General features: G+C 37.2%; 1 protein-coding gene across 8 annotated transcripts in view; it reads right to left on the minus strand.

Annotated features, from left to right (window-relative positions):
* EVL (Enah/Vasp-like) overlaps positions 1 to 15,694 on the minus strand; it is a 360,067-nt gene that overhangs the window by 19,005 nt on the left and 325,368 nt on the right. For 3 of the 8 annotated variants that reach the window (XM_053697467.1, XM_053697461.1, XM_053697465.1), the window contains 6 exons: positions 15,330 to 15,390; positions 15,105 to 15,165; positions 13,209 to 13,275; positions 13,065 to 13,127; positions 5,863 to 5,932; positions 5,681 to 5,738 (listed from right to left, as the gene is read on the minus strand). In XM_053697467.1, the coding sequence (XP_053553442.1) occupies positions 5,681 to 5,738; positions 5,863 to 5,932; positions 13,065 to 13,127; positions 13,209 to 13,275; positions 15,105 to 15,165; positions 15,330 to 15,390 (380 nt within the window). The remainder of the gene's footprint in view (positions 1 to 5,680; positions 5,739 to 5,862; positions 5,933 to 13,064; positions 13,128 to 13,208; positions 13,276 to 15,104; positions 15,166 to 15,329; positions 15,391 to 15,694) is intronic. The other 5 variants (XM_053697468.1, XM_053697462.1, XM_053697469.1 and 2 more) reach the window with 3 other exon arrangements.

The raw sequence follows: 15,694 nt of genomic DNA on the forward strand, positions 1-15,694 counted from the left end.
ACTTTGGTTTCATCTGACCATATGACATTCTCCCAATCCACTTCTGGATCATCCAAATGCTCTCTAGCATACTTCAGACGGGCCCGGACATGTACTGGCTTAAGCAGGGGGACACGTCTGGCACTGCAGAGTCCCTAACGGCGTAGTGTGTTACTGATGGTAGCCTTTGTTACATTGGTCCCAGCTCTCTGCAGGTCATTCACTAGGTCCCCCGTGTGGTACTGGGATGTTTGCTCACCGTTCTTGTGATCATTTTGACCCCACAGGGTGAGATCTTGCATGGAGCCCCAGATCGAGGGAGATTATCAGTGGTCTTGTATGTCTTCCATTTTCTAATTATTGCTTCCACAGTTGATTTCTTCACACCAAGCTGCTTGCCTATTGCAAATTCAGTCTTCCCAGCCTGGTGCAGGTCTACAATTTTGTTTCTGGTGTCCTTCGACAGCTCTTTGGTCTTCACCATAGTGGAGTTTGGAGTGTGACTGTTTGAGGTTGTGGACAGGTGTCTTTTATACTGATAACAAGTTCAAACAGGTGCCATTAATACAGGTAATGAGTGGAGGACAGAGGAGCCTCTTAAAGAAGAAGATACAGGTCTGTCAGAGCCAGAAATCTTGCTTGTTTGTAGGTGACCAAATACTTATTTTCCACCATAATATGCAAACGAATTCTTTCCAAATCAGACAATGTGATTGTCTGGATTTGTTTCCACATTTTGTCTCTCATAGTTGAGGTATACCTGTGATGAAAATTACAGGCCTCTCTCATCTTCTTAAGTGGGATAACTTGCACAATTGGTGGCTGACTAAATACTTTTTTGCCCCACTGTATATATACTGTATATATATATATATACACATATCTATCTATCTATCTATCTATCTATCTATCTATATATATACAGGGAGTGCAGAATTATTAGGCAAGTTGTATTTTTGAGGATTCATTTTATTATTGAACAACAACCATGTTCTCAATGAACCCAAAAAACTCATTAATATCAAAGCTGAATAGTTTTGGAAGTAGTTTTTAGTTTGTTTTTAGTTATAGCTATTTTAGGGGGATATCTGTGTGTGCAGGTGACTATTACTGTGCATAATTATTAGGCAACTTAACAAAAAACAAATATATACCCATTTCAATTATTTATTTTTACCAGTGAAACTAATATAACATCTCAACATTCACAAATATACATTTCTGACATTCAAAAACAAAACAAAAACAAATCAGTGACCAATATAGCCACCTTTCTTTGCAAGGACACTCAAAAGCCTGCCATCCATGGATTCTGTCAGTGTTTTGATCTGTTCACCATCAACATTGCGTGCAGCAGCAACCACAGCCTCCCAGACACTGTTCAGAGAGGTGTACTGTTTTCCCTCCTTGTAAATCTCACATTTGATGATGGACCACAGGCTCTCAATGGGGTTCAGATCAGGTGAACAAGGAGGCCATGTCATTAGATTTTCTTCTTTTATACCCTTTCTTGCCAGCCACGCTGTGGAGTACTTGGACGCGTGTGATGGAGCATTGTCCTGCATGAAAATCATGTTTTTCTTGAAGGATGCAGACTTCTTCCTGTACCACTGCTTGAAGAAGGTGTCTTCCAGAAACTGACAGTAGGACTGGGAGTTGAGCTTGACTCCATCCTCAACCTGAAAAGGCCCCACAAGCTCATCTTTGATGATACCAGCCCAAACCAGTACTCCACCTCCACCTTGCTGGCATCTGAGTCGGACTGGAGCTCTCTGCCCTTTACCAATCCAGCCACGGGCCCATCCATCTGGCCCATCAAGACTCACTCTCATTTCATCAGTCTATAAAACCTTAGAAAAATCAGTCTTGAGATATTTCTTGGCCCAGTCTTGACGTTTCAGCTTGTGTGTCTTGTTCAGTGGTGGTCGTCTTTCAGCCTTTCTTACCTTGGCCATGTCTCTGAGTATTGCACACCTTGTGCTTTTGGGCACTCCAGTGATGTTGCAGCTCTGAAATATGGCCAAACTGGTGGCAAGTGGCATCTTGGCAGCTGCACGCTTGACTTTTCTCAGTTCATGGGCAGTTATTTTGCGCCTTGGTTTTTCCACACGCTTCTTGCGACCCTGTTGACTATTTTGAATGAAACGCTTGATTGTTCGATGATCACGCTTCAGAAGCTTTGCAATTTTAAGAGTGCTGCATCCCTCTGCAAGATATCTCACTATTTTTGACTTTTCTGAGCCTGTCAAGTCCTTCTTTTGACCCATTTTGCCAAAGGAAAGGAAGTTGCCTAATAATTATGCACACCTGATATAGGGTGTTGATGTCATTAGACCACACCCCTTCTCATTACAGAGATGCACATCACCTAATATGCTTAATTGGTAGTAGGCTTTTCGAGCCTATACAGCTTGGAGTAAGACAACATGCATAAAGAGGATGATGTGATCAAAATACTCATTTGCCTAATAATTCTGCACTCCCTGTATATATATGTTTTTATGGGCACATTTGACTACTCTAAATATTTTGTTTACATAACTGTCATTCGGACATAATACCCAATTACTTTGGGACTGATGTGTTTCATTATACTAAACAGGGAAACACCCAGTTTAATGAGCGGGTGCGCCTCTTAGGAAGATGTGAGCCAGTGCGCTACCTAGGGAGATGTGAGCCGGTGCGCACCTAAGGAGATGTGAGCGGGTGCGCTACCTAGGGCGATGTGAGCGGGTACGCTACCTAGGGAGATCTGAGCGGGTGAGCTACCTCGGGAGAGCTGAGCGGGTGCGCCTCCTAAGGAGATGTGAGCGGGTGCGCTACCTAGGGCGATGTGTGCGGGTACGCTACCTAGGGAGATCTGAGTGGGTGAGCTACCTAGAGAGAGCTGAGCGGGTGCGCCTCCTAGGGAGATGTGAGCAGGTGCGCTACCTAGGGAGCTGCGAGCGAGCGTGTGAGTGCACGCTAAAGTGATTTTTTAGAGTAGTCACATCATGATTGGACAAAGAATAATGTCAATCACATTGTGGGTACACCCATTTTGGCAATGGATGGTTGGGCTGCGGCAATGGAGTTAGTAGACACACATCTTCAAAGTAAGAAATATTTTAAAACCAACATTATATCAATACGGTTTTAATGTTAAATTCATCTATCAGAAAGATATAATATAAAAATATAATTTAAAAATTGTTGTTTTCATAGACTTTAATGGTCTACCTAGATTTACTCGTCAACAAGGGATGCCAAGAGAACAAGAAAATTTTTTAATTTGAGTAAAATGGAAAGTTGTTTAAAATTACATGCATTGTCTAGTTAATGAAAGTTTAATTTTGATTTTACTCTTCCTTTAAGTACATTCTTCTGGTTTTATATTCAAAATGAATGCTTAGCTGCTTTTAGCGAGAGCACCTGTGTTTCTGTTCAGTTACGTGTAGCTGCTGTGTAGTGTTTTAGTTGCTGAATTAGACTGAATTGCAAATAAACTCACAATACTCAAATTTTATGACAGAGTGAGTGAACTATTACTTTTTTCATTGTTCTGTATAGAATGAACAATTTAGCCTCTTTTACCTAGAAAGTGAATATTGAACGTAAGAAATATTTAAATATACTTAAATCATATGTGTAACAGAGAAAACATTGGACAGCGTTGACTTAAGCAGACACATGGATACTCTCTTTAGTAATTTTAGTAATAATAACCAAAGGTGGAGAGTCTATGAGCCATTACACCTGAGATTCAATTCCTGGACTCTAGGAGGAGGCAAATATACCATTCCAAATAAATAAAAAAATATATAAACATTCCAAAAGCTTTTAATCCCTCCCACCTTTCTGGTATCTCAGTGTTATTTTTGCCTCCACAGTAGAAGGTTAAGAATAGAGGTGCTCTAGATTCTTCATTGGCAGGGGTTCTCAAACCAACTTGAGACCCATTTTCCTACCTCATAGAATAGAAGAGAAGGGAGTGTGGAGTACTGGGTAGTGACATAAAAACACCCTCTAGGATTTAGTCACAAGCCTGCCACACATGTCGCAGGGATTTGTCCCTTAGCAGTCTCCTGTTGGGCTGTTGCACTCTTTTATGATATCCTCTGATGTTGCTTACACAGCATTGGATGGACTATCTACTGGAAGCAGTAGAGTGGGTCCCTATCAGGTAAATACCTCAGGCACTCATATAGCCATCAGGCTATTAGCAGGCGCATAAACACATCTATATCATAGCCAGGGGACATTTGTCACAGATATAAACACCCCCTTTAATAATTTTTATTTTTGGAACATTACATACTTATGTTTTAATGTGTATGTAGACTTGTGTGTTAGGAATTCTTATGAGGCTCCCTTCTATGTTATTTTTACTTTTTTAATTCCGCTTCTTGGGTTTTTAATAATGAAGTTTTCATAGAACATATTTGCAAAGCAGCGAACTGGTCTTTTTTAACACACTTTCTTTAACCCCTTGAGTGCTAATGACGGCTCTGAGCCGTCACAGAGTTTCCAACTCTGGTGCTAATGACAGCTCCCACCCCCTCCTACCCCGGCGATCGGTGCTGCATAATGAAAGGCATCGCAGGGGCTTCCGTTTTGCGTGGTGATGTCACGTGCAATAAACGTGATGACGTCACCGCGCAACTTTATATAACATTAACAATGTTAAATATAGGAGCAGGGGGCATGCTGCTTAGAAGCCTGTATCTCAGGCATCTAAGCAGCTAAACACCCCCAAGACACACCATTGGAAAGGTAATCGCCTAACCTTTCCAATGATGTAAGTCTTGGGGATTTGAAATAAATAAAAAAAAAGTAAAAAAAAATATTTTTTTAAATATTAAAAATAAAAAACCCTTTAAGATAACCTTAGCACCCAGGTGAGAAAGTGCTTAGCACTCAAAGGGTTAATATGTTACCATTTTAATATTTTTGCCTCTTCTTATGTTTTTGTCAGGAAAGTCCTACAGACTACAGTGTCTGTTTAATAGGTACCTGCCTTAGCTTTTGTCACCTACTTTCTAATGTACTCCACAGCTTGGGTATTGGATCAAAGGAGTAACCACCTTATGAAAGAAAACATAATGTATGCTTACCTGACAAATTAATTTATTTAATGGTGGTGAGAGTCCATACAACCCACCCATATATATTCTTTCAATTGGCAGCAGTTTTAGTTTGCACCTCATTTACCCTGCTTATCTTTTCCTGCTTTTCTGTTTTCTCCTTTTCTTGGCTATACATTATTAGACTAAGATACCAGAGAGGTGAGAGTGAATAAAAGCTCTTGGAATATTGGTTATCTTTTCCTCCTCCTAGTGGCCAGGATGTTGAATCACAAGTATATTTTCTCGTGGATTCTCACCATCATGAAATAAATTAATTTATCAGGTAAGCATAAGTTTTGTTTTTGAAGTAAAAATCCTTAATTATACACCACAAAATGGTCTTGTAATAATGTTTGTTAAAGGAATATTAATATATTTTAAAAATATATAAATGTTTTGAAATCATTCAACACTGTTTTGTTAGCACAATTTACATAGATTTGCTTATCACAAGTAGTTCATGGATGCACCCCTTAAAAATCCAGGTGGAATTCATGACCCTTATCTGATTTGCTGTGGCCAATTAGGAACAAATTAAATAAGCTTTTGCTCTGATCAAACCGATCACAATCTGGTGATATATTATTGTCACTCACCATCAATAATCTCTTCTTTGACTTTATGCAATTCTCTGACAACCTCCTCTAGAATTTCCTATTGATGCAAACAAGAACATATTATTTATAGCATAGGCCTCTAGTTTTTTTTTTCCCCATTGGGTTAATTTTTAAAAAAAACTATTTTAAGAATAGAAAAACTGAAAAATGGTTAAACTTACCTGTTTCATTCTGTCAAAATCTAAGGGATCAGTGGAAACATCATTGCTGCTGTTCACAGCTTTCATCCTGCTTAAAACGAAAAAACAAAACAAAACATTTTTTTCTTTGTAAAAAAGTGACAATTCAGAAATACGATGATGAGAGCACTGTGAACCCATTTTATGTATAAATCGTTTGCAGTCCTACCTGTAACTTTTGCTTACATACAACAATGGAAGAAAACAAGAAGGAATTTAAAAAAGACATAAGTTAACAACATGTATCCTTCAAGAGCGTCTCACTGTGTCTGTAAAAGGGCCCAAATAGGGGCAGATAACGAGTGGAGCGCTATTCAATGTTCCTGCTTGAGTGCTAATTGCACTAGAAGTAAGCGTTTTGCGCTTGTTTTATGAGTTGAAGGAAAACTGTTTTCACTCTAGCACTAAAAGCCGAAGATAGAATATTGCATGTTCACATATTCCCCCATAGAAGTCAATGTAGCCAAAACACCCATTTCGCATGCAAACCTGGTGGCATATTCTTATGTGCACTAACCCGACATGAAAATATAAATATTTCACATTCCAATGTTCTTCACATAGAAGAATATGTTCTATTTATTCATAAATACATATTGATATATATATATATATATATATATATATATATATATATATAGCCGTTTTGCACAAGTGACTGTGTCTCACTCACTGTTCCCATGGATGTTGTGGACTTTTAACTAATTTGTATTAAAGTTTGGACTTTTTAACTAATTTCGTCTGCTGCATTCTGCCTTTGTTACCTTTATATATATATATATATATAGAGAGAGAGAGAGAGAGAGAGAGAGAGAGAGAGTATATATAAATATATATACTGTGTATATATATATATATATATATATATATATATATATATATATATATATATATATATATATATATATATATATATATATATATATATGGTATTTTGGTACAACATATATATATATATATATATGAAAGAGTATGAGACAAGACAAGCGCCAAGAGGCACACTTCGTGTAATACGTTCAGATCATTTACTTATAATGTAACAGTGGGAAAAAATCCTTAGGTCTTCAATTATTCCTTGGAGTCTGCAGCGTGTCCCTGGAACTCTGCAACCTTTATTTAAATTTAATTAGAAGCACAAATTCAAATTCAGACTCCAAGGAATAATTGAAGACCTAAGGACATACAGGAGGACTACAAGAGATGAGAGTACACTAACAGAAGTGCCTTTTGTATACCTCATACGTTGAGGTTGAACCAGGTGAGAGCGGATTTTTTCCCACTGTTACATTATAAGTAAATGATCTGAACGTATTACACGAAGTGTGCCTCTTGGCGCTTGTCTTGTCTCATACTCTTTCAGATTTCTAAGAGGAACCTCGCCCTGCGGGGGATCATTCTTCTTCTCTCAGACGAGCAGCCTATTCCTTCATAGCACACAGGAACTAGCATTGTGGATATTAATGCACAATACACATCCATAGACTTGCCACATTTGACTGAATGAGACTGTTTACTGCCTAACCTGCAAGTGTCTTGTGTACATATATATTTTCCAGTAGTGGATGGGAAGATATATTAAGACTAACAGCTTACTCATACACTTCTAGCGCTGATTTCTATAATCTCTCTCTCTCTCTCTCTCTCTCTCTCTCTATATATATATATATATATATATATATATATAATAGTAGCAAAAACTTGCACTCGCTGGACTTTTTCAAACACCAAAAAGTTTTAATGTAATGTTTCGGAGACAAAGTATCCCCTTCCTCAGACCTATATATATATATGATTACATATAGGTATAGATATATACAAATATACATAGGAATATGTATTTATAAATGTGCTATGTGCAGAACATTTTAATGTGAAATATTTAGAGTAAATACACTATATAACACTTTAGTAAAAATGAATATAGCATAAATATGCTTTCACATGTTTTCATCTTCTTAATTGCAAAGGGATCCAATGCACTTCTATATATGTCTATATATGTGTACATATGTATTTATGTGGTTATATGTGTATATATATACAGGGAGTGCAGAATTATTAGGCAAGTTGTATTTTTGAGGATTAATTTTATTATTGAACAACAACCATGTTCTCAATGAACCCAAAAAACTCATTAATATCAAAGCTGAATAGTTTTGGAAGTAGTTTTTAGCTTGTTTTTAGTTATAGATATTATAGGGGGATATCTGTGTGTGCAGGTGACTATTACTGTGCATAATTATTAGGCAACTTAACAAAAAACAAATATATACCCATTTCAATTATTTATTTTTACCAGTGAAACCAATATAACATCTCAACATTCACAAATATACATTTCTGACATTCAAAAACAAAACAAAAACAAATCAGTGACCAATATAGCCACCTTTCTTTGCAAGGACACTCAAAAGCCTGCCATCCATGGATTCTGTCAGTGTTTTGATCTGTTCACCATCAACATTGCGTGCAGCAGCAACCACAGCCTCCCAGACACTGTTCAGAGAGGTGTACTGTTTTCCCTCCTTGTAAATCTCACATTTGATGATGGACCACAGGTTCTCAATGAGGTTCAGATCAGGTGAACAAGTTGGCCATGTCATTAGATTTTCTTCTTTTATACCCTTTCTTGCCAGCCACGCTGTGGAGTACTTGGACGCGTGTGATGGAGCATTGTCCTGCATGAAAATCATGTTTTTCTTGAAGGATGCAGACTTCTTCCTGTACCACTGCTTGAAGAAGGTGTCTTCCAGAAACTGGCAGTAGGACTGGGAGTTGAGCTTGACTCCATCCTCAACCCGAAAAGGCCCCACCAGCTCATCTTTGATGATACCAGCCCAAACCAGTACTCCACCTCCACCTTGCTGGCGTCTGAGTCGGACTGGAGCTCTCTGCCCTTTACCAATCCAGCCACGGGCCCATCCATCTGGCCCATCAAGACTCACTCTCATTTCATCAGTCCATAAAACCTTAGAAAAATCAGTCTTGAGATATTTCTTGGCCCAGTCTTGACGTTTCAGCTTGTGTGTCTTGTTCAGTGGTGGTCGTCTTTCAGCCTTTCTTACCTTGGCCATGTCTCTGAGTATTGCACACCTTGTGCTTTTGGGCACTCCAGTGATGTTGCAGCTCTGAAATATGGCCAAACTGGTGGCAAGTGGCATCTTGGCAGCTGCACGCTTGACTTTTCTCAGTTCATGGGCAGTTATTTTGCGCCTTGGTTTTTCCACACGCTTCTTGCGACCCTGTTGACTATTTTGAATGAAACGCTTGATTGTTCGATGATCACGCTTCAGAAGCTTTGCAATTTTAAGAGTGCTGCATCCCTCAGCAAGATATCTCACTATTTTTGACTTTTCTGAGCCTGTCAAGTCCTTCTTTTGACCCATTTTGCCAAAGGAAAGGAAGTTGCCTAATAATTATGCACACCTGATATAGGGTGTTGATGTCATTAGACCACACCCCTTTTCATTACAGAGATGCACATCACCTAATATTCTTAATTGGTAGTAGGCTTTTGAGCCTATACAGCTTGGAGTAAGACAACATGCATAAAGAGGATGATGTGGTCAAAATACTCATTTGCCTAATAATTCTGCACTCCCTGTATATATATATATACAGTATATATATATATATGTGTCTTTAAATTCATATATCTATATATATATATATATATATATATATAGTATATAGTATATATATATATATATACACAGAAGTGGCCAATAATATTGGCACCCCTCTATGCACCACTTCGCCCAGAAAATTGCTGTAATTACAAATGTTAAGGCATTTTCATGTTTATTACTTTTGTTTGTATTGGTATGACACAAAAAGTGGAGAAAACAAAATCCAAATCTGACACATTCCAGCTTGTAAAGTTTGCCATGTACAGTTGTCAGAATTGGAAATCTTAATGTTTAGGCTTAAATTACTTGAAAAGGAGGCAAGATAAAAACGTATATAGATAACTTTTTTTTGTAAGTTGCATATACATATGTTACTGTAATTAGCCTACTTATTCTGTATTCTATTAAAAAGTCACATAGGAAATTCAGTTTTAAGTTTATTTTACGAATAAATCAGAATAAGCCAATTCTCTTATTTCATATAATATTTTTGTTACAAATGTCTTAGTTTATATTACTAAAAATGTACCAGTAGCGCAGAAAACACAATTTAATTTGCCTATCTGCAGTGAGCATGATTAAGGGCTCTATATAGCAAAAACAACTGTATTTAGGGGCATACTTTCTTCAATTAACCAATGTATTTTATGTAAAAGTCAAGCTGTCACATTTTCTTATGGTTCCCAGAGACTGTAGATCAGGGGTGTCCAAACTTTGCTCTCCAGAGGTTTTGGAACTACATTTCCGATGATGCTCAGCCAGCATTTTATCTAGCTGAGCATCATGGGAAATGTAGTTCCAAAACCTCTGGAGAGCAAAGTTTGGACACCCCTGCTGTAGATGCTCCAGGTGACGTACACATTGTGCTGTGTTATTACAAGGATAACTCTGCTGGGTTCACATTTATATTATTAAACACCCCATAGCAATAATAAATTGAGATTAGAACCCCAGGATAATGTAGGCATTATGCATTCAATTAAACTATTCTATACTATTGCTCTGCAAGATGAATGGAGGCTGAATCCTGACCTTCAAGGGACGTCAAAGCCAACAGTTTTCTTTTGTAATTCAGATAGAGCATATCATTTTAAACAACTTTTCAAATTACTTCTATAATCAAATGTGCTTCATTCTCTTGGCAACTTTTGTTGAAGAGGCAGCAATGCACTACTGGGAGCTAGCTGTACACATCTAGTCAGCCAATGACAAGAGTCATATGCGCAGCCACCAATAAACAACTAGCTCCCAGTAGTGAGTTGCTGATCCTTAGCCTATCTACGTATGCTTTTCAACAAAGGATACCAAAGGAAAGAAGCAAATTAGACAACAGAAGTAAATTAGAAAGTTTGCTCTTTCTAAATCATGAAATCATGAAAGATTTTTAAATATAAATAATTCAGTTGGAAACCTTTTTGTAATATCCTCATATTAGGAAAAATGCTCCTAGTAAAGCCTATCATGGTTGTTATTGTGCACGCAACCTGCAGAGCATACATCTGTATGCGAAATACACTTGCATTCAGTGATTGCGCCTACTTAAAGGGACATTCCAGACAAATTTGGAAACCACATGGATGCATTTCAGTTTTGAACAAAAGCATTTTTGTAATATACAAGTATTAGTAAAAATGCTTCTAATAAAAGCTATAGCTGTTTCAAAAGTGTATTTAAGTAAGCATCGTGCACCAGCATTTTAAACACAGCACTTGCTCAGAGACCCTAAGGTGCTTGTACCATCTGGTAATGACACAATTTGTTAATTGCTGACATGATACAAGCCCCACTGGCGCTCTGAGAAGCTGCAGTATTTAAAATGCTGGCGCACTAAGAATATCTAACTATGCTTCACGTGCACGTGCAGAAAAAATGCTAACACTAAAACAGTGATAACGTTTACAAGAAGGATTTTGCCAATAAATTTCTATTAAAAGATGTAATTCATCTATGTGCGTTTACATTTTGACCAGTATGTCCCTTTAAGGAGTTTAAGGTGATACCCAAGCTTTTGGAGATGAAGCGCGTTACATTACCACTATCACAATAAGGGCTCAATTTATCAAGCCCTTCTCCCCCTTTCGACTGCAGGTTCACACAAGCGAATCTGTAGCCAGTATTTATCAAGCGGCAGTCATCAGACCGCTGATTCCCGACCCTGCTCTCCACCTCTTAGGTAGAAAAGCTCAATCTTCCCGGTCTTGTCCGACCAGTGAGATTGACACGTGTGTGCAGGGGGCGGGGTTGCACGCAAGTGCACAGGAGCGCTTGTGTGCAATCTTAAATGCGGGCAGCGAATTGCTGCCCGCCAGAGGAGAAACCAGGTGGCCAGGGGAGAATATGTACATAGAATGATAAATGGAGCCCTAAGTGTCACTGCTGACTCTCTGAGCAGGTTGCAACACAAGTGCACGCGATTTATGGCAATATGCTCCCCAGATCACGTACAAGCAATAGCTTGATAGTGGTAGCTTTTAACAGAAGCATTTTTGCTAATATATTTGTACTATAAAATACCTTACAACTGAAATAGAATGCACTGGTTGAGGCTATTTATAAAACTCAATACAGAAAAATAATCATTTGTGGTTCTGTGATTTCCTATAAACCAATACAATGATGCTTAAACAAAACTACACAACACTGCAGTAGCAATGAAGAGCTCAGAATAAGACAGTGCTCGGTAACACAACTTTGCACAACTGGACCACAGGACTGAGAAAAAGAAAATATTAACATGCTTAAAAACAGGGGGCAGCAACACATAGTCCTCAAGCTATGACCTTGAAAGGTTAAAACGTCAGATCAGTGAATATTAGAAGTTTAACATTTGAATAGCAGAATGAATGATCCCCTTGACATTTGTTCTGCTAGTCAAATGTTTTAAAGAACAAATGTTAACATTCAAATATTAAATATAACAAATATGTCAATGTAACATTTTAATTTTACATTTGATTATTGATTCCCATAGATTTACATTGAAGTCTATGAGAATCAACCTTTGAATGTTACATTCAATTATAAAATAATGCTTTCAATAACTACATTTTACATTCTAAAAATGAATGGTTTTTTTTTTGTATAAACAAATGTTGATTAATCAGTAAATGAAAGAACAAATACATTTAACATTCTCCCATCCCTAGTTAAAAGGGCATGGCACATTTTTCTATCATTCATATATAAGAACAGTATTTAATACATTTGAGAAGCAAAATCTGTTTAAATTTAAAACAATACTGCAGTATCAGCTGTGTATTTCCTAATGCTCATTGGTTGATATGTATGTCCTGCCAATACTCATTGGCTGATATGTACTTCTTGGCAATGCCCTTTAGCTGATTGCTACTTCCTACTAACACTCATTTTTAAATGCTACTCTTTCATATCAATGATAGAAAAAATCTGAATACCCCGTTGAGGACTGGAGTTGGCCCCCAACTGTAAACAAACAGAAACGACACCACCACAACTGATTGAACACTGGACAAGAATTCACAAGGACTTCCACAGGACAAGTCAAGACAGTCAAAAAGCTGTGGTTTGCTTTGGTACCTAGAGGGTGGCTGAGACTGAATGGGGCTCTTAGCTTCGGGACTCTTCACCACTGGTGGAGTTCTATGGCAATGGAATGAGATAGCACATAAATATAGCGCTTCACATTGCACTTCATGCATTTGTTTTAGCTGTGAAACTTACCTAGAGAGTAAAGTAGATACAGGTTTTTCAACAGAATTACTTCTCTCCCATGGCTTCTTGCCCAGATCTACAAGAACATATAGAAGAAAGTCAGAACATGTCCTACAAGTAAGCGCAATACAGGTGGGAAATGTGTTAGAACTTATTATAAACTCCTCACATGGGAGTCGATCAAACTCCTTTAGAAATGTTTATCAAATTATTTATCTTCAAAAATCACCATAGACTTTAACGATGAATTAAATAAATCATTAAATAAACTTTTCTACAGGATTGTGATGAGCCTCATGGTTGGTTGAATTATATGTTTTGATTTATTTATTTAAATTGGTTATTCTAAACCAGATTTGTATAGTGGCAGAAACATAAAGGGATGGACTACAAGTGGACTTCCATACTGCTTGCATTTTTTCTCTCAAATTTGTTTACTCCTCGTGATAATTTTGAGAACATTGTGTAGGCACAAATAAAAGAGTTTTAAATAGCAAAATGTCTAGAGATGGCAAAAAAAGTATCCTCCTAACTACTACACCCTTGCTATTAACCTCTAAACTACTATAAGCCCCATTTAAAAAAAAAATCCTTTGCTATAACCCCTAACCCCTGTAAACCGCATTACAAATCTCCAACTACTAACCACTAAACTGTTATACCCCTGAATGCCCCTTCCACTAAACCCCATAACTATTATTAACCCTCTAACCACTAGACCCTCAAAGTAAGAACCCCCACTGCTATAAATCCTCTAACTGTGTCAGAACCTCTAAAGCGTAGAAGCATTAAACCGTAAAACTCCTTAACCTTCTAACTGCCAGACCCCCAACACAAAAAACACACTGCAAAGACCCCCTAACCCCCCCCACACACACAAGGTATTAAGTGTTTAAAAACAATAATTAAAACATAAAACGATATTAAAAAACGATATTAACACAAATTAAGTAGTAAGTTCTTCTTAAATGTTTTGCTGTTATATGCAGAGCTTAACTGATGGTGTATATTGTGCAACTATTAAGCAATGTTTAAATGTCCCCTTCATATTGCTGCATATGTAAAGCATTTAAGTTTGCTTCAGTTAATTTGTGTGATCTCCACTAATCTGAAATCTTAATGCAAAACAACCTCAAGCAAGTTCCATAACTCTTACGTATGTTTTTGATATTCGCTTTTGGTGCACTTTCGTACAAGATGCCTTTATATTTAGATTGACTGAGGCAATATTATGAGCTGCACTCTCTCTCGTCTTTTTACCTTTTCAATGAACAATAAAAGTAAAATTTTATGCGAATTTACATTTATGATTCTCCTGCCAGATTTCCCTTATAGCAGCTCTTTTAACGGTTTGATCAGTACCAGTTTGTGACTGGTAACGTTAGGTCATGTGATTGGCACGTTGTCGGGGGACGGAACTTCTTATCATGGTGATAATGGATCTGACTTTGTGAAGTGGCACTCTTAGTGAGATTTAAAGGGTTGAAAACGCTTATGGCACATACCCAGAATTACAAGTAAATGCTTCTCTTTTTGAAAACGGCTGACATTCGGAATGAATATTAATCATTAAGGTCCTGATGATCAAAACCTCACCAGCATGGAGAGAAATCACTCAAAATCTTTGGGATTCATTTTAATCCTTATATTGTAATGTAGGTGTCTCTGCCTCACATTTAGAACCCCGCATAGTGTGATAAACATTACTCAAGCTAAAATTCTCCTTTATAACATTATTTAATGGACCTCTCCGTACTGACGAGACTTTATAGATCATCTCGCCTGAATGGAGAACTTTAGATCATCAGGAACTATCTATGGATCGTTGCTATGGTCTATTGATACAGGACACACTTTTGGACTGTTGCCTTTATATTTAGGCCACTTTAAGGGTCTCATTTCTACCTGAAGAATTCTGCGGTGTAGGACCTCGCGTACTAGGAGAAGGTGAAAGACTGGCATCATCCTAAAACAAAGAAATAAGTCATTTAGATGCAAATGTATTGGAACAGATTTACAAATAAGTGAATATTTTAAAGGGGTGGGACAATAAGATTTCCTTAATCTAGATCTAGTAGAAAGGGCGCACTCTAAAATATAATTTTGAGCAATATATGACCTACTACTTACGTTTTGGCATTCTTCTTCCTTTTTGTCTCCTGTTTTATCTGTTTGCGAAGCTGCTTTTCGTCTATGATTTACAATACAAAATATCATTATTAAAGTACAAGTAAACGCAAGAAAATGTCTGTCTATTCCTAGTTTATCAATTAAACTTTATCAAATCTTCATATCTGAGTGTTCATTTGTGTCTCAGTATTTGGATATGGGTATTAATTATCTATCTATCATCTATCTATCTATCTATCTATCTCTAACAGTATCTATCTATCATCTATCTCTAATAGTATATATCTATCCATCTTTCTATCTATTTATCTATCTATTAATAATCTATCTATATATCTATATATCTATCTAATAGTATATATCTA

The sequence above is a fragment of the Bombina bombina genome, chromosome 1 (assembly GCF_027579735.1).
Source record: "Bombina bombina isolate aBomBom1 chromosome 1, aBomBom1.pri, whole genome shotgun sequence".
NCBI lineage: Eukaryota > Metazoa > Chordata > Amphibia > Anura > Bombinatoridae > Bombina > Bombina bombina.